Source organism: Asparagus officinalis, chromosome 8 (assembly GCF_001876935.1).
Source record: "Asparagus officinalis chromosome 8, Aspof.V1, whole genome shotgun sequence".
NCBI lineage: Eukaryota > Viridiplantae > Streptophyta > Magnoliopsida > Asparagales > Asparagaceae > Asparagus > Asparagus officinalis.
This window is the reverse complement of record NC_033801.1, coordinates 121,902,128-121,921,891: the sequence shown is the minus strand read 5'-3', so window position 1 is coordinate 121,921,891 and position 19,764 is coordinate 121,902,128. Positions and strand designations below refer to the sequence as shown.

Sequence of the window (19,764 nt, the reverse complement as noted above, 5' to 3'; positions counted from 1 at the left end):
TTCCCTTCACTTAGTAAACTCCCAAACACACCATAAAAATTATTACCCCCCAAATTGGGGTGTAACCAAGGGGAAGGGAATTCCCTTCCCTTCCCTTCCTTTTCCTTCCCTTCCCTTCACTCAGTTTCCCTTAACTTCCCTTCACCCCCTACGAATCCAAACAGGCACTAAAGGAATTGAGGGACTAAGATGAAATTTATATAATTTATTGTATCGTTTTCGTGCTTAGCCCCCTTGCTCTTACCATACCGTGGAAAAGCGTTTCGGGCAAAACCCCAAAACTTCAGGGGTTTGTTTCAAATTTACCCGGTACTCTTACATGGATAAACTAATAATACAATTGTGAACCCACAAGTACCAAAACCACCGTTTTTACCACGAACAACAACCAAGGAATATAAAGCCACGTCATGCAGTCACAATATCGGTCCCACATCGATGTCCCTTCATAATTTCGCCCCCTTTTCTAAACCCTCAATCCTTCAACAAAAACCCTACCGTTCTCTCTCTCCCCAGGGTTCTTCGAATCTCGCCGTCCTCTTTCTCTCTCTCTCTCTCTAATGGCGGCCATCGACGAATTGAGCGGATCCAAGAAGCGGAAGCGAGACTCTTCGTCTCTATCCAAGAAAGGCAAGCCCTTTGGATCCAAACCCGCTAAGTTCCAATCCGCTGGCGGATCTAAAAAGGATCCGAAATCTTTCAAGTCGAAACCCGTTAAGACCTATGATGCCTTCGAGAAGAAGAAGGAGCCCACAACCCCAAGAGAGAAGCGATTGGCTGCTAAGGTATTGGGTTCTGGTTCTCAGTTTCAATTAGTTTGGTACGAAAGATTCTGTCTTTTTGTTGTTTACCGTGGGAAAACTCGATTTTTGTAGGAAATGGCCGAGGAGAGGAAGAAGAAGAGGAAGCCAAATTACAATCTTGAGAAAGTGAGGCAATTTATAATGTTTCATTTGATCATTGGCTCTTTTGATTGACTACATTTTCTGCTGAATTAATTTGTTTTTTGATAAATCCAGTAATCGAAAATATTCATAGCGGGTAGAGAAATTATGGGGTTGCCCAGAAATCTCAATGCCTAATTATAAGTTCACTCTGCTGTTTTTTGATATCTATATGGGATGTATTATGTATAGTGAAAGTAATGTACATGGGTTTTTTGAGATGTGATGACTCTTTGCAGGAGCTTGCTTCATTGTGGGAAAAAATGAGACGTCGTAATGTTAGCAAGGAGGAGAAGTCCAAGTATGTATTTTTGCTGGTTTGGTTGCTCTAGGCTAACTGTTTGCTCATGTGTTGATAGAAGTTTATTTTTGTTAGGTTGATTAGTGAAGCTCTGCGGAGAATGAATGAGAAGTATCTAGAAATTGCAAGTTCTCATGTCTCTGCTCGTGTTCTTCAAGTGAGTAATTTTTCTTCACTGTCATTTTCCTATTGTGCGAAACTTCTGGGTGTTGCTTCTTATCATGTGAGATTATTTCAGGGGTCTTCAGCTGAACATATGAATATGATGTTATTACCAGTGCATATATATGAGCTATCCATATTTGTTAGTGTGACTTTCTTCATTATATCAATTATTGTAACGCATCCTTTACAATTTACCAGACTTGCATCAAATACTGTTCACAAACAGAAAGAGAGACTATTTTTGAGGCACTGCGACCGCATTTTCTTACTCTTTCACGGAAGAAATATGCAGTTCATCTTGTAAACAAACTGTTAGATACTGGTATGTCTCGTTTGTGAAAGGGCAATTTTAATATGATTGTTGCAGGAAAAATGTATTGATTCTTCAAATATGCCTACATTTGTTTTCATGTACAGCCACAAAAAAACAATTGGAAGCTTTCATCTCATCTCTTCACGGTCAGGTTTCTTCTCTTCTTCGACATACAGTTGGATCTGCAGGTATTTAAAAGATATTAAATGTTGTGTTATCTCTTGACATTGTTTATGCATTACTGGTAATTATTATTTTTTAGTATGTTGATCCGGGAAGAAACCTGTTGGTTTAAGGGACATACACTTGGACTAAACAGGACTTAGAAATGATTTGTTTTATTATATATTCAACCTGAGTTTTGCATTGGGATGTATGTTTGCGTATGTCTATTAATCTTCAAATGACAGTCAATTTAGGACTTCTCAGAACTGTTAGATTACAAAATATTAGTTCTCTACCCTCACATTTTACAGAATTTTGGTGCAACGAGAGACCTTTTAATATGGTTTACCTTTAGAGGAACCTAGGACCGACACGCACCAGACATATATTTGAAGTTGATTAAGAAGTTGCCTCTGTGTGATCCAGGTTTAACCCCATGAAAAAGGTGCTCATGTAGGGGCATGTTATATTAAAATTATATCCCTCAACCCTCCCCACAATTGTGGAGGAGCCTTTAACAAAAACATAAGATGTAATCAAACTGTTTCATATGAATTCTCTTGTTTTATAAAGATGCCCATTGTGATACAACTATTTTTTTACCAAATAGGTAATTTAATTTGTTTTTGTGAAAAATGATCTATAGTCTATTTGTAATGTTAAAAAATTCTTGTTGTATGGGTGATGATTGTAGTAAGCACATCTCACATTTTTTGCTAGTGACATTGGCCTATTTTATGATGAGCTGATGATCTTGTATAATGTTTTTTCACTCAAAAATTTAAGAAATATAGAGAGAATAATCTTGGTGCAGTAGCACCTTCAAGGATTAATAACACCTTACACCCAGGTAAATTCTGAAACCCATTGACCATTAGAGACTCTATCTTCTATAGTAAGAACATTTCACTAATCTTAGGAGAAAAAAGGGTTCAATGATGAAGTGTTCTCAAAGGTTAGAAACTTGGAAGGTTGCTAGTTTTATGACTAAGAGCAGTGTAAAGTCAATCTTGCTGGAGTCAGAGTAAGCTCAATTAGTGTTCTCAGGGTTAAGAACTGCATCTATAAGGCAACAGATGCTTATGTTGAAAGTCGACTTTTCCATTTTCCTTCTTGTTCATCAATCTCCAATCAAGACAAACTGGGCACTACGGTGAGACGTGAAAACACCCGATCCCATTCCGACCTCGATATGTTAGGACCAGCTTGCGAATTTGCGGCACCGTAGTAGAATCATTACCAACGGCACACTGTGCACCTAAGTGCGAAAAGACAGTGCAAGCTTTGTTATGCCGAAACCTAAATGTAAAGTCAGCAACACTTCTAAATGCCACTTCTTCCCGTCGCATCCGTCTTCAGGACGAGGCTCAAGGACGCTAATGATGTCCCCATTCTCTGCAATACAGTGAACTATGAAGCACGGACACGCATAACATGAAGCCGTATCGTGTCGTGTCCGTGTCGGACACACTTGTCAAACACACGTATCTTATGTATTTTTTAGGATTTGCCTCGTGTCGGCGTGTCGGATGGCAGTGTCGGATCCGTGTCCGTGCTACATAGACAGTGAATGGGGACTGCCCATTTCTCCCGCATGAGTCGGTGGCCAAGACTTGCTCATGGATGAAACCAAAAAATACTGGTCTTTCATTCGATCTCGGAAGTTGTTGATTAGACCACAAATGCGTCACTTTAAGAAGGAGAAAGTGTTAAGTGCTCTTTCGCCCTGTCTTCCTTTCTTTTCTCCCTAAAATTACTAAGTTTGAACTCGTTTGGGTTGAATTGTCCATAACCCAATTTCAAGAAGAGAAGAGGTATGGGTATACTCTTTATTGCGAAGCTTTTTTCTGGCGTAGCTTCTTTTTTTTACGCCATATGCTAATTGAAGTCGCGCATTACTACCGATCCTTAGTTGTCGTAAGAAGTGTTAATTTGACTGCTATATATTTTTGAATATATAATCTAAATCTAAATATCCCAGGACCAAAGGTTGAATAAGGGTTTTGACTAGTGCATTTTCTCACGGATTCCACTGGTTCTCGATTGCTGTACACAACCACATCCTCTGCTTCGCCTAGCAGCACGACGCTTGTATTGCTCTCCCACAACCCCGTTTTCACGTTAGGCTGCTCCCATTTCGCTCGCCTCTACTACGGGAAGAGGTCGGGACGATCGGGCCGAGCCAGGATGGATGGTAGTAGGAAAGGAGGCATAGCCAAGCAAGACAACAGGAAAAAAAAAGAATAAGATTCGAACTTCACTTATAGAGTAGTGAGTAAGAATAGATGGGCGGGAGAGATCAGTGTTTGGTTAGAGTGAAGAGCGAATAGAAAGAACGATAGGAGTATGATTCTCAAACCCTTAGATGGCTGCCTTCTACTTACAGAAAGACTCACTGACGGAAAAGATTCATACCCAGACTAGTCCTACCTCTGCTTCTAATGCTCTTAGTCTTGTTGTAGTCCTTGCTCAAAGTACTAGGCTTTGAGACACTTCTTACTCCCTAAGAAGAGTCCTTAGGAAAGAATGATCCATCTCTTTAAAGTAAGGTAATCGATTCCTTTTTTAACATAATGGAAATGTATCGGACTGCAAATCCTGGAATGACGGTTCGACCCCGTCCTTGACCTCGAGGAGTGGCGAGCAGCACAAAACTTTTCTCAGTAAAATGAAATGGCGGGGGCTTTTTTTATAAAGATACATAAAATATTCTGGAACTTCAAAAGAAATGCAAGATTCGAAAGACAGAGACGTAGCTTCCATAGTCTCTTTCACTTGGAATGAGAAGATTTTCGGCTCGGTTTCCGAAGGCAAGACTGGAGGTAGGAAGCTTTCATCCTTGGGGGAGAATGAAAACTCTCGAATAAAAACTATCGCTCACGATCTGTTAGCATCTCACCGAAATAGTGCTGTACCCCTAGATGTCCAGTCAACTACTGCGCCTCAATGCATTTCGGGGAGAACCAGCTAGCTCTGGGTTCGAGTGGCATTTCACCCCTAACCACAACTCATTCGCTGATTCTTCAACATCAGTCTGTTCGGACCTCCACTTAGTTTCACCCAAGCTTCATCCTGGTCATGGATAGATCACCCTATCAGACACTACCTAGAGAAAGGAAATGCTATTCGTTTGCCCCAACGATTCAACGTCGAGGGATCAGAATCCATACTTTTCATGGCAAGCCGACAGAGAGGACGTGCACATTCAAAGCCCTCATCGTTGTCCTGCATCAATTTGTGGGACTAATGTTGACTTGCCAACCTGATTCAATCTATAGTTTTAACTCAGTTGAATACTAGTAGTGTAGTGCGAAAGTGCCCCAAACAAATCAAAAGAACCCAACACGTGGGCGGGATTAACCACTTTTGAATCATTTGGGCTTAACAGCGCCTTGGACTAGCGACGTGCTCCCCGGTTAGAAGAAGCACGAGCGAGCACTGCTCGACGTTCGCATTACGTTAGTCCCACTCGGCAAGGCAAACACATAGAAGAGGTAATGAAACGAAGTGGGCACAACCACATCGAAAAAGTCGAGCTCATCTATGAGAATATTTCATATCATACACAATACAAAGAAAATCCACTCTTTTGTCATTTCCTATCGTATTTATTTATGCTATTTCTTCACTCTTGGTACAAAGAAAATCCACTCTTTTGTCATTTCCTATCGTATTTATTTATGCTATTTCTTCACTCTTGTTTACGCTACTTTCAAGTGATTGACATGCGCGGTACAAAGTTCGTGGTGCAGAACTTTTTTGATTCATCGATTGTTTCTGCTCAAACGAAATGGATATCTTCCAAATTAGGGAAAGCCAGTTAAGTTAACATGCAAACCGAGCTCTTTAAAGTTAAAGAACGTGCATCCATCATGGAGAACGTTTGCCAGGAATCGTCGATCGTTTTTGGAGCGTTCCCTGCTTAAACTGGCTTCGGGTAAAATACCACTCGGGCAACTGACCGATCGGAGTCTGTATCTCCAACGAATGGTTCTGCTCTAGTATTTCCCACAGCTATCCCAGCTATTTATGCTTGGACTCGGGAAACTCGATCCACCGGGTATGGATCCGAATCAGAAACTCGCCATGGGATTGCCACGTGCTTGGACTCGGGAAACTCGATCCACCGGGTATGGATCCGAATCAGAAACTCGCCATGGGATTGCCACAAAAACCGGCACTGAATACCGGGTATGGATCCGAATCAGAAACTCGCCATGGGATTGCCACAAAAACCGGCACTGAATCTAGTTTAGAAGGTTAATTTATTCAATTAGAGTCCCAGTTCAATGATAAGCCTTTTCCAATATCCAATAGCAGAAAAAGGGAATCCCCAGCTTTTCTTTTAAGAAAGCAGCTATCTTTTAATCCCGAGAAAAAGACCATCGAGTTTGAGTTCTATCTCGTCCTAAGGCTAGTTATATTCCCAGCTATCTAGTTTAAGTGCCGTTTTCCTTACATTCAGTAGGAACAACCAAGCACTAAAGCCATGGTTATCGCAGGTGAAAACCACACCTGATTCCAGTCCCGTCTTTGTTTGTTGTATGCGTACCACCCACTCTCCGACACCTCGCTGTCCTTGTATGATCCTTAAGCCCTCGATTGTTAACGAGATTTCTAATTTGAATGCTTGACTAGAGAAATTCACTGGGAAGTAATATGTAAAGGAATAAATCTAAAGAAGAAATAAAAGGCAATCAGAAAAACTTTTTTAATGTTGAAAGTACTCAGTGAAACTGTGTATGAGGTGGTGTTATTATATGATGCTTATATGATCATTGAATTGCTAACCCCATGCAACTTAAATTTTTTTTAATGACATCTCGTCATGAAAGACATCTTCTAATCGGTTGCATGTAGGCGATCTGATTAATTATTTTATAAATTAATAGTTAACCATCTTAAATGAACTGGCTAAAGGAAATTTTGAATATATGTATTGTCTGTACTTCAAGGTCCACACCCTTATACCCTAACGTAATCATATGCCTCAGGATTCAACTTGACTCGTGCATATGACAAAAAAATTGCAAACAAACTTTTCCTGAAGACTGAACCTGTTTCTTGCTAGTTGCTTCTACTTTTACCTGCCACGGTTGACTAACTCTAGGTTCCAGCAAGGCAGCAACAACTTCAGTGGCGAAAAAACAAAACATAAAAATGTTGAATTCATTTATAAATTAGAGATGAAACCAAATATAGCTTTCATTGTAAATCATGACTCTTTAGATATTAAAGTAGATGTAGGATGAATTAGAGAGATTCCTGAGCCTAATTCCATCATCAAGCAGACTCTAAGATAAGGTATTCACCAGCTTCAGCCCTGCCATGCATCTTCCATTTTTTCAAAAAGGATGTTTGGGGTGGAGGATTTCTTATCTTTAAATAACATGATTATCAACTTTTAAAATAGTGGCGAATGTTATCCGTGTAAACAATTGCCACCTTCCTGGCTAAATGAACGTTCACTTTAGTCGGTCCCCCCCCCCCCAAAAAAAAAAAAAAAAAAAAAAAAACCAAAAAAAACACTTTGGGGAGTGTTGCACATAACATAGCCCCCCGGACGTTGTGCCCTGCATATGTAATATGCAAACAATTAAAATTTGTTTGAGAAAAAAAACCCTACTTTGTCATTTCTCATTAACAGACAACATGCCCCCTTCAAAAATTTGAATTTTGTTCTCTCCAAGAAATTCTAGTTATTTGCAAATTATATGTAAGGGGGTCAGGTGAGAACCGTTTGAAGTTCATGGAGTTATGTCAGAATCAGATAAACAAAGTTTAGGTGGGTTGTACACAAGTAACACAACACTCCCAAAGTTCCACGCCAGGGGGGGGGGGTTGAGAAATTAAATTTGTGAAAAAAGTAAGTTATACATTTGAAGTTGTTGAGTTAGGAATTCCTAATTAGTTGGACCAATTATTCCTGCAAATCCTGTACGAACAAATAGAAAGATGACATATAGTTGGTTCCACATATTCCGGCTTCAATGGCTGGTCATCAAATATGAAGTACAATCTTTGAATCTCTGATTCTCTAGTTGCAGCAGGTCCAGTCTACTTCAGGCATAAGGTTTAGCTGTTTTCCTTAGTTAATAACCTAATGGTAATTGAATTTATTCTTGTATAAATACCTTATGTTGATTTCTTTCTCCATCAGTTGTCAGGGTAACTTAAATTTCCTTTGTTACAAGGACAAACCGTAGTTTTAGTTTCTGGTGTCATTTACATTGATCTTTTCTTAACAAAGTATGTTTCTGTAGCAATATCTAAAATTGTAAACTTTAATTGATTTTTTAATCATTTCTTCTATACATTGATTATTTATGTTTTAGTGAATCACAGTGGCTCATTAGTGTGTACTTTGGTGATTAGTTGTTGATCATGCATACCAGTTGGCAAAAGGGTCTCAGAAACAAAGGCTTTTAATGGAAATGTACTCTACCGAGCTTCAATTGTTCAAGGACTTAACTTTAACAAATTCTGGAAGGCAAGTTTACAAATACTCACTGCTTTACTTGGATAAAATTTAGATGATGAAATGCAACTGGTTAAATAACACAAGTACTTTAATATTTTTCTTTCTCAGCATGACATTTACTATTTATTAAAATGTAAGTTGCTAGATCCAGACATGATAGCCTATATGAGGTAGAAAGGCGCCAACTACAGTTAGCGTGATCTTCCATTATGTTCATCATAACAAACTCCTTTTGTTCTGCCTGGCAGACCGGGGACAAAATTTGAAAGAAAAACATGGAATTCCATCAAACTTGTGCAACCATGCTAACATCCAAGTACTATTACCAATAGTCACCTGCCGCCTGTCATTTTCGCACCAGCGTCAACAGCCTAGCTCGCCATGACTTGATCATGGCCATATGAAACTTTGCTCTTAGCTGGTCATAGGAAGGATACAGGAAAACACAGAGCAATAGAGTATGATGACGATGCAGCAGTTGTCTTCAATCAAAAATAAAATCCAAAAGAAACTTGAGATTGTGGTGTTCTATTTGGCTATACCAGAAGTATTGAGAGAATCAATAGACGAGCAAGATCAGTGATTTTATTAAAATAGGATCTTAAAGTTCATAGCATAGTTGCATGTCTGTTGTTGTTTTTTTGGCATATATGCATCTCCAAGTTGTATTTCTCGTTTTTCCATAACGTCGTGGACTTCTGATTTATCTCTAACTAACACTTCTATTAACTATCCACTTATTCTCATGACTATGTGTGAAGTTCAACAATTTTACATTCACATGTTCTTTACGTTTAGTTGCTTAATAACATTTCACTTGATCAGGTTGGTAGACATAATCTCTAAACTGGGATTACAGAAGTCATCAGTGCTGCAACACATGACTTCTGTGATCCAGCCAATTTTGGAGAAAGGAATTCTAGACTATTCTATTATTCACACCTGCCTGCTGGAATATTTCACAATTGCTGACAAGGTAATGTTACAATGTCAGACGACACCTTGTGCCTTATCTAACAGCATGATTGTTTGACTTGAGTTTGTTTAAAGTCCTCTGCCACAGACGTGATTCAACAATTATTACCACTCCTTACTCAAGAGTCCAGTGGCATAGACGAGGGCATGCAGGCATCAAAGAAAAGGAAAATTAAAAAGATCAGGACGAAAATCCCACTTCTTGTTCGCATGGTCAGTACAAGAGATGGATTGAAGGTCGGCATCCTCTGCATCAAACATGGGAGTGCAAAGGTTGATACTGGGAGCTTTTTAATTTGATTTACTATCTTCTAGTCACCTAAAAATCTTTTTAGCTAATGATTGTTAATGTAGCATTTTTTTGAAGTCTTGGATCATTGCCAAGTGGGCACTTGATGATCTGTTGGGACTTTGAAAATAAACATAGCTCTTTTTGTCCAATTTTTTGTGAATTTTTGTCTTCACTTGTTAACGAATTAATATGTACTTAAGGTTGAACCTTATGTTGGATGTGGAAATACTCTCATGTTTGTTCCCCTGTTTTAGCATGTAGTTATGCTCCCACCATAATGCTTGTCTTGTGGTGCTATTTGTAATTGAAAAAGAATTTTTGCCCTACTAGTTCTCGCCATCTAGTCACTGAAGAATATTTATTGTTCAATCTCAGGAGAGAAAGAAGATCGTCAAAGGAATCAAGGAACATGTTCGAAACCTTACACTTGATCAGTGTGGAAGTGTTGTAAGTGCTTTCTAAACCTTCTAAATACAAGTTTTCTCAACCCTTCCAGACAATAATTTCGTTACGCACTGACTGGATTTGATTGCTAGAGTGCAGGTAATGTTTTAAACTTCAAGTTTAGGTCCATGCAACCAAGCTGCATCCCTCCAAAATTCTGTTAGATAAGGAGTTCAGACAGGAGTTAAAAATGATTAAATTGTTATAGGCATTGCATTCATCTCAAGGGCACTTGTACAAACCAAAAAGCAACTTAAAGCGACAATAGTGTCAAGATGATGTTGCATGGCAAATAGTTTCCATGCATGCCTATCCTGAGTTTGTTTATTTTTATTTTGAAAACATTTCTGCTTTGGTTTAGCTTAGTGTTTGATGTGAGACATCTTAGTTGTTCATAACATAATCTGCCATTTATTGCAACACCATGTACATACTTTTTAATTTTGTTATGAAATGGACTAAGAAAGTTCTTCTTTTCATTTTCTGCACCTCTACTGTCAATGCATAGTCAATATTATCTAGTGTGGACTTTTGTTCTTTTTTTAATGACGATTAATATTACTTGAGTAATTATTATATTATCCTTCTCATTTCATTTATCTTTTTTTTCCCCAGCTACTAACATGCATCCTTTCAGTGGTTGATGATACAAAGCTGGTAACCAAGGTGAGCTTGTTGATAATTCCATTTGTACCATTTGTTACAGTATTTGACACTAATGCTTAACAATTTATCACATTTCATTTTCAGATTATTATTGATGGGTTGAAAGCAATGCTAAAAGAACTTGTTCTAGACCGAGTAAGTTTTTTCCCGTGATCTCTATACCGCTAATGGACTCTGATTGTTTCAACTTCTTTCTTTTATGTGTCCATGTCAAGTTCTATCCATATAATAGAAACTAATTCCTGTTGCTCCAGAATGGAAGACTGCTGTTACTGCAGCTACTCCATCCACAGTGTGCTCGCTATCTTGGTCCCGAAAATCTTGCTTGTCTAGCTTCTTCTGTTCCTTCTCTATGTGCACAGGTTTCCCCCCCCCTCCAAAATTTCTTGAGGGCTTTTAACATAAACTAAAAGCAGGTACATTTAGGCTGAAGTGTTAATTGTTCTTCTTCAGGGTGAAGAGGAGGCCACTTCTGAAGAAGGTTCAGAAAACCGCTCACAGCTTGATGTCGACGTCCCCATGATGGATATTGATAAAAGTGGAGTCAGTGAGAAGAGCATGAAGATTGCCATTGGTGGCAAGAAAGATCCTTTTATAAGAAGACGTGAATTATTGGTGGAGAGTGGGCTTGCTGAGGTGAATGGTTTGACAATTCTTAGTCTTTATCTCCTCATCCATGCAACATCCTAATTCTGTATACCCAATGTACATTCATTGCCTTGGACCACATATATTTTTCTTTCCATATATGTATTTTTGTAGATAATAATCACTCCATTTAGAGTCAGAGTTGTATCTAGACCTTGCAACCAAAGTATAGACTTATAATTTCAATTATTGAAACTGTTAATGATCAATTTAAAAATCATAAATAAGTATGCATAGAAGCATTTGCATATTATTCAGATTTGTGCAATCTACAGAGCAATTAGTTGCAATTAGTATGCATAGAAGCATTTGCATATCATAAATAAAATCTTTGTTATGTGGCAATAATTATCCATGAAAACTTAGAAATTGCATGTATCTTACATAATGATAGCTATCTTACAAACAAATTTACTTATTTCACAATTTTTTTAGTTTCTTTATTTTGGAACCCTTTTTTTTGTTTTGTTTTTGTTTTTGTTTTCTACCAGTAAATCAAGAGTAGCTGGTGCATTGCAGTGAACTCAGATTCTCCATTTAAAATTATCTAGAAGAATCCAAGAATTGGTATCATGCAGGTGTTTATCATTGGTCCATGACTGTACAACCTAGTCGAAAAAATGGGGAAATAGGTGGTATTTGAAACATTCGAGTATAGTATATAAAATTGGTTTGTCCAAATGTAACAGAGGAAAATTTTCAAGCGGCATATTTAACGAGTTCTTATATCATTCTATAAATCTTAAGAGCTGTATTTGTTATTCAAAATTTCGAAATATTGAAGCTGGCCCACGAAGTACAATAATCTTAACAGCTAGAATCTTAGATATGTTATTAGCAGATATTGCTCTTTATAAACTCAGATATCTACTACTAGTACAATTATCTTTACAGTCAGTATCTTAGTTAAGTGTTTAGCAGATAGTGCTCTCTATGCTTAGTCTTCATGCGTCTAGTCTCCAATTTTAGAAACTTCATCTATTGTGAGATTGCATTATCGGGGCATGCAGAATCATAGAACATCTTATGTGAATTATTTTCGATTAAGATTCTCTGATTTATTCAAGGAGCTGAAAGGTGCTTTCCTGTTTGCTAATCTGCAGAGTCTTATAAATACTTGCATTGAGAATGCCAACGAGCTACTTCGGTCAAATTTTGGCAAAGAAGTAATATTTGAGGTGATTCCTCCGTCTTCTCTATGTATACTATCACATATGCATGCATATACATACACATGTATGCACCAACATAGAGGATGGATGTATTATATATCTTAAACAGTTTAACGTGGAATTCTGCAAAGATACTGTACAAGCTTGTTGGAGATTTTTTGATATAGTCAAATTGTCTTTATTTGAAATATACTTTCTAGTTGTTGCAGGAATCAAATTGTCTTCAACTGCCTTTTCACCTATTTTTTTTATAATGCTTTAATTAAATGGAATAGGTAGAATTGAAGATACTTCATCTCTTAGGGTCAATACTAGTAGCAAATCGGTCCAGTTGGTTAGCAGTATCAAATATCAACTAGTAGTTCAATAATTTTATGAATAATGGTAAGAAAGTTTTTGCCTCTTTTGCAGGTTGCTGTTGGTGGAGCAGATGGCATTCTGCAATCTTTATCGGACAAATTGGCCGATTTGCATAAAGCAATAGCTTCTCTAGCTGCTCTTCCCAAAGAGGAAGATGACTCTAAAGAAGAGGATCATGTCTTTGAGAATTTTCACTCCAGCAGGACCATAAGAAAACTGATCCTTGATTCCCCCTCCTTTGCTGCCATTCTATGGAAAATGGCCCTTGAAGGGAAGTGTGAGATGTGGGCACATGGTCATAGGTAAACAATAAATAATAGAAAATTGCTCCCCTTGAATCATCGACAACATGCTCGTTGTTTTTTACTTGTGTGATTTAATTTGCAGTTGTAAAGTTGTTTCCGCTTTCCTAGAGTCGAAGGATTCTACGGTGAGAAATTTGTCGAAGTTGGAGTTGCAGCCTTTGATCAATCGAGGTGTACTAAAAGCCCCTACTGGTGAGCAATTGAAGAAAAAACAAGCTTAACGCAGTTTAACTGTTGATGTAGTGACTCTCAAGATGAGTAGGAAATTTTGTAGGATCGTATACCATATTACTTTCAAACTTTAGTATAATGTCACAGCATGTGCTAAAATTATGTATTATTTTTGTCTTGGTAAATTGGATCTTGGGTGCTTATAAAAGTTAAGTTGCAAGTTGTATTTAACTATCTGGCGTTCCAGTTTTTGACTCAAGCCCCTTTGATTTGCAAAGTTATGTATTTATACAGTATTACCTATGAAACTGTCTATGCAGAAAATGTGAGGTTGAATTTTTAACAACTAAAGGCATGAGGTGAGGTAGGCTATTATTAACTATCCAAAATTATTATAGTATAGAATCAAATTTAAACTTTGGTGCCCCAAATTGAAAATACATACCATATGTGATCTACTAAATATGTACTAGCTAGAAATAAAATCTCAAATGATTTAAAACATATTTTAACCCTGCATGTTCTGTTGTCAGAACATGTTGACTCCTTTGAGATTTATCTATAGGTAGTCAAATGTACAGTAGATCATATCTATTAGTTTTAAGGGAAAAATGCTTCTAGCCCCCAAAAGCTAAGGAAACGTGTTTCCCACCCCCAAGACTTGATCAATGGGTGTTTTACCCCCAAAAATAAAGATTCTGTTCTCTGAGCTCCCAAAACACAAAACCCAAGAGATTAAAATATGTGAAGATCATAATATCATTCTCTCTCTCTTTCTTTTTTTATTAAAATATGATGATGATTATTTTATTATTTTTGTTTTCTCTCTCTCTTTATCATAATGTACTAAGATGATAGTTGAAATGATTGATGATGATTATTTTATTATTTTTGTTTTTTATTATTTTCGTTGTTTGTATTGGGAGATTGTTAAAGTTACGGGTTAATTGTTAAGGTTACGAGTTAATTGTTAATGTTACGGGTCAATTGTTAAGGTTATGAATCATCTCTCTCTCTATCTCTCTCTCTCTCTATCATGATGTTACTTTGATGATATTGAAATGATTGAAGAGGATTATTATTTTATTATTTTTATTGTTTGTATTGGAAGATTGTTAAGGTTACGGGTTAATTGTTAATGTTACGGGTCAATTGTTAAGGTTATGAATCCTCTCTCTCTCTATATATATATCTATCTATCACTCTCTCTCTCTATCATGATGTTACTTTGATGATATTGAAATGATTGAAGAGGATTATTATTTTATTATTTTTGTTTTTTATTCTTTTCGTATTTTTAGAATATTTGTTGTTAAAGATAATGGTTGGTTGTAAATGTTATGCATTGTTTGTTAAGGTTACGGGTTGGTTGTTAAGGTTACGAGTTTGTTGTTAAGGTTATGGGTTTGTTGTGTAAGTTACGGATTTGTTGTTAAAGTTACGAGTTTAATTGTTAAGGTTACGGGTTTAATTGTTTTAATTGTCAATGTTACGGGTTTAATTATTACGGTTACGGTTTAATTGTTAAGGTTACGGATTTAATTGTTAAGGTTACGGGTTTAATTATTACGGTTACGGGTTTAATTGTTAATGTTACGGTTTTAATTATTAAGGTTACGGGTTTAATTGTTAAGGTTACGGTTTAATTGTTAATGTTACAGTTTAATTATTAAGGTTATGAGTTTAATTGTTAAGGTTACAGATTTAATTGTTAAGGTTACCGGTTTAATTGTTAAGGTTACGGTTTAATTATTAAGGTTATGAGTTTAATTGTTAAGGTTACGAGAGAGAGAGAAGGGATCCATAACCTTAACAATTAACCCGTAACCTTAACAATTAAACACGTAACCTTAACAATTAACCCGTAACCTTAACAATTAAACACGTAACCTTAATAATTAAACCCGTAACCGTAACAATTAAACATGTAACCGTAATAATTAAACCCGTAACCTTAACAATTAAACCCATAACCTTAACAATTAAACCGTAACCTTAACAATTAAACTGTAATCGTAACAATTAAACCCGTAACCTTAACAATTAAACACGTAACCTTAACAATTAAACCCGTAACCTTAACAATTAAACACGTAACCTTAACAACAAATTTGTAACATACACAACAAACCCATAACCTTAACAACAAACCCATAACCTTAACAACCAACCCGTAACCTTAACAAACAATGCATAACCTTTACAACCAACCATTATCCTTAACAACGAATATTCTAAAAATACGAAAAGAATAAAAAACAAAAATAATAAAATAATAATTCTCTTCAATCATTTTAATATTATCAAAGTAACATCATGAGAGAGAGAGAGAGATGATTCATAACCTTAACAATTGACCCGTAACATTAACAATTAACTCGTAACCTTAACAATTAACCCGTAACTTTAACAATCTCCCAATACAAACAACAAAAATAATAAAAAACAAAAATAATAAAATAATCATCATCAATCATTTCAACTATTATCTTAGTACATTATGATAAAGAGAGAGAGAAAATAAAAATAATAAAATAATTATCATCATATTTTAATAAAAAAAGAAAGAAAGAGAGAAGGGTATTATGGTCTTCACATATTTTAATCTCTTGGGTTTTGTGTTTTTGGGGCTCATAGAACAGAATCTTTATTTTTGGGGTAAAACACCCATTGACCAAGTCTTGGGGGTAGGAAGCACGTTTCCTTAGCTTTTGGGGGCTGGAAGCATTTTTTCCTAGTTTTAATTTTCAATTTGGATGTCCAAGTTCAAATTCGAATACGAACAATCCTCCAATGATGTCAACCTTACCATTTCTATAAAGTTCATCTTTTGCTATGAACAAATGGATTAACACATATATCAACCATGCATTTTCTGTTGTCAAAACATGTTAGCTAGTCTGAGATTTATTATAGGTAGTCACATCCAGCAGTTTGAATTTTCAATTTGGAGCTCCAAAGTTCAAATTCAAATATGAAGAACAATCCTTCATTGATGTCAACCTTGCCATTTCTATAGAGTTCTTCTTTTGCTACAAACAATTGTTGAAAACCACTGAACTTTCTTGCTAGCGCGGTGAAATTCAAAAAAAAAAAAAAAAAAAAAAAACAAAATCTGAAGCCTGGTCTCCTGCTCCAGCCTCTCCTACTCTCTGATCTCAGTTCATAAACAGGAGATTCACATCTCATCTTCCTATAATCTGAAAGGGTTGAACAGTTTCTAAAATATTGATAATCTTCTGACCGGCAATTTGCATGCATTTTCTCTCTATAATGAGGATAATCAGGGAATTGCAGACGATGAGAGGGGTCGAATAGAGGGGATCCCATGTCTCTCGAGGCCTCCTTGACTCGAAGAGAGTTCTCGATCACCTTGCATTCTTCTTTGAGCTTGTTCTGAACTTCTTTAAGTGCCCTGAGAAATTTGTTTTGTTTGGTTCTTGGAGCATCCTTGTGATTTTTCTTTGAAGTTGATTGCTGTGATTTTCTGTGACAATCCTTGCAGAAGTTGATTTTTCTTTCGGAGTTGAAAGTTTTTCTCCTTGCTTCGTCTGAGAGACATTCATAAGCCTGTAATTGAATTCTAATTGTGTTATAAACATTTTTATAATGTTTCAGATATCAAATGGACATACATTTTCGACGCATCAAATTATTATCCAATTCATATTCAAATATGAGATGGTAGAAACTAGAAACACACTATTTGTTAGTAAATGTACAATTAGCATTACTTTTTAAACCCCATCATTTCTTTGAGCAAACAAGTAGTTTCTCTCTTTTGCTCTTCTTTTTTCTCAATTCAAATAAAGTACTTCTTTGTTTCACATGGACGTATATCAGACCTGCAAAAAAATTCTCCTAAAAGATTTTGATCCTATATGATTAAATAATGCATCCAGCTCAGTAAATTCATGACACCACAGCAAAAGGAGCATGAAAACTGCTTGTGTCCAATTATAAAATCATTCAAAATTCTAAATGAAATTTAGAGATATCCTTAATTGTTAGTGGTCATAGTGTGATCTGCAATTAGTTTAGGTCAAATCTACAATAGTTGAAACCGAAATTTGACTTGTTCTTGATCATTAAAGTCTAATGAAGATTCGCATTAGGTGCATTATATTTATAGGTATCAGTATCCAAAGATGCTCAAGGTCTTGAGAGCTGGCAGGCAATGGAGAAAATAGCTATTTGCACAGTTTTCATGTGAAATATTTTCCAATGAGGTTCACAGGCAACTACGACTTAATTGGCAATAGTCAATATGCAGAAACTTTATGAGGACAGCTATCAGGTACTTGGAACATGCTACTTGATTTATTTATGATTATGGTTTATGAGAGTTTAAAATACTTGTGGTTAACTTTTCTTTATTATACAGAGCTCAGAGTTTGCTTAGTCATTTATATTCTTCACATGCTTACTGGTATCACCTCATGGATTCTAAGGAGGAAATTAAAATTACTATCATTAACTCACCATTGAAAGTGGCTCATAAATTTCATGACTCTTCCCATTCTAGAGTTATCACCATGCTCTGTACGACTTCCTAAATCTGATTATGTATTTTTATCTAGAATATGATTATGATTCATCTCAGTGATAATCATCACAATTTTTCTCGTAATCTACGTTTCTTTCCTAAATTTTATTTGAGTAAGAAAAATCATAACATGCGTATCCCGAGTAGAGATGATCTTATATCAAACGAGCTTTGCTACAGGGACCCAAAATATGGGACCAATAAGGGGGACAAGTGAGGTGTCCCCCTCCTATTAGATAATTAGTTGGCCATCATTAATGATTGCCAACTCATTATCCAATAGGAGGGGGACACCTCACTTGTCCCCCCCATTGGTCCCATATTTTGGGTCCTTGAGGAATTTTTCATATCAAACATCTAAATTCAAGAAAAATATAATTCAAGCAAAAATGTAATAGCAGACATATGATTGAAACTGTAGATTTAGATATTGGATTTTGATCGTCTCTGCTGTGCATAAAATTTTAATTCACGAGAAATATGATGATAATTGTCCATGAAATGGATCATAATCCTATCCTACATATAAAAAAATGATTCCAAGAGTTAGAAAGTTGTTTCTCTACTGGAGAGAACTCAAATTTCTTTTTATAATTTAGGTTCTTCTCTTTATGTTAATTTTTTTGTTATGAGACGCAATTTATCAAAAATTATTAGGCAGAAAACAAATTTCTTTTTTCAGTCTTAATAAGAAATTCACAATTGAGTGAAAAACTGTACGTCCTCATCCTCGTGAAAATGAACTATACACAAATACATAATTCTCACAACAGAAATCTAACACATTAATGTTGCACAAAAAAAAATCTAAGAAAAGAAAATTAAAATATCTACCTCTGAAATAAGCTTGAATGCCACTTCGGCTTTTGGATGCCTGTTCTTATCTGGATGAAGCTGCAATTCTGAAATAAGCTTGAATGCCACTTCGGCTTTTGGATGCCTGTTCTTATCTGGATGAAGCTGCAATGCTGCAGAAATTTTACAAAGAGCTCACTTCGGCTTTTGGATGCCTGTTCTTATCTGGATGAAGCTGCAATGCTGCAGAAATTTTACAAAGAGCTCAATAAGTAAAACAACAACAATAATAATAAACGACATTGTGATTTGTGAACAAATAAACTTCTATTTTCTCTTGAGAGAATAAATTTACAAGTTAAATTAGATTTAAAACATACCCAACTGGCGATATCGCTTTCGGATCATATCACTCCCTGAATCCTCATCAATCTACACATATACATTCCCATAATAAAAACAAATAAAAATTCCATAAAACATAAATTAATGAAAAAACCCAGAAAAATGAATAAAAATGGGAAATAAAATACCCACTCTTAGAATAAGATACCAATCAATGAATCCAGGCTTCTGGGTCGAACTCCGATTATGAGAACAAGAAGTAAACAATGTAGAGATTGCGCAAATCTCTCTCACAAGCTTCTCTTTATAATCCAATTCCTCACCTTGGTTTCTCATTCTCTCTCTCTCTCTCTCTCTCTCTCTCTCTATTGGATGATTCCCAGAGATTTCACTTATAATAAGAAAGAAAAATATTTATAATATGCAATGTAGTTAATAGGATTTATTAAATTTATTTATTTTATTATTTTAAAGTGGGTTCAGTGTGAGAAGAGAGAGAGAGAGAGAGGGAGGGAGAGAGAGAGAGAGAGGTTCATGAATTGGAAGGGGAATGGTTGAGTTATATGAGAGCGGAGTTTGCGGGAGGATTTTTTTTGAAAGAGGAAGTAGAGAGGTTACCGTTAAGATTGGCACGTGGAGGTCACTGATCCGGTTTCGGTGCTTCGGCTTCTATGTG

General features: G+C 36.2%; 2 protein-coding genes across 2 annotated transcripts; one reads left to right on the top strand and one right to left on the bottom strand.

Annotated features, from left to right (window-relative positions):
* On the top strand, positions 490–13,634 carry LOC109851324 (pumilio homolog 24). Its single transcript, XM_020421396.1, has 17 exons — positions 490–785; positions 876–929; positions 1,184–1,245; positions 1,321–1,402; positions 1,609–1,732; positions 1,828–1,911; positions 8,264–8,378; positions 9,195–9,345; positions 9,420–9,617; positions 10,012–10,083; positions 10,696–10,746; positions 10,831–10,881; positions 11,001–11,108; positions 11,200–11,382; positions 12,498–12,572; positions 12,978–13,228; positions 13,314–13,634. Exons 1-17 carry the CDS (start codon positions 561–563, stop codon positions 13,450–13,452), a joined length of 2,025 nt encoding a protein of 674 aa, XP_020276985.1. The 5' UTR covers positions 490–560; the 3' UTR covers positions 13,453–13,634.
* Positions 16,313–19,453, bottom strand: LOC109821828. The gene is made up of 4 exons (XM_020387983.1): positions 19,281–19,453; positions 19,124–19,175; positions 18,783–18,850; positions 16,313–16,972 (listed from the first exon to the last, which is right to left on the bottom strand). Exons 1-4 carry the CDS (start codon positions 19,422–19,424, stop codon positions 16,313–16,315), a joined length of 924 nt encoding a protein of 307 aa, XP_020243572.1. The 5' UTR covers positions 19,425–19,453.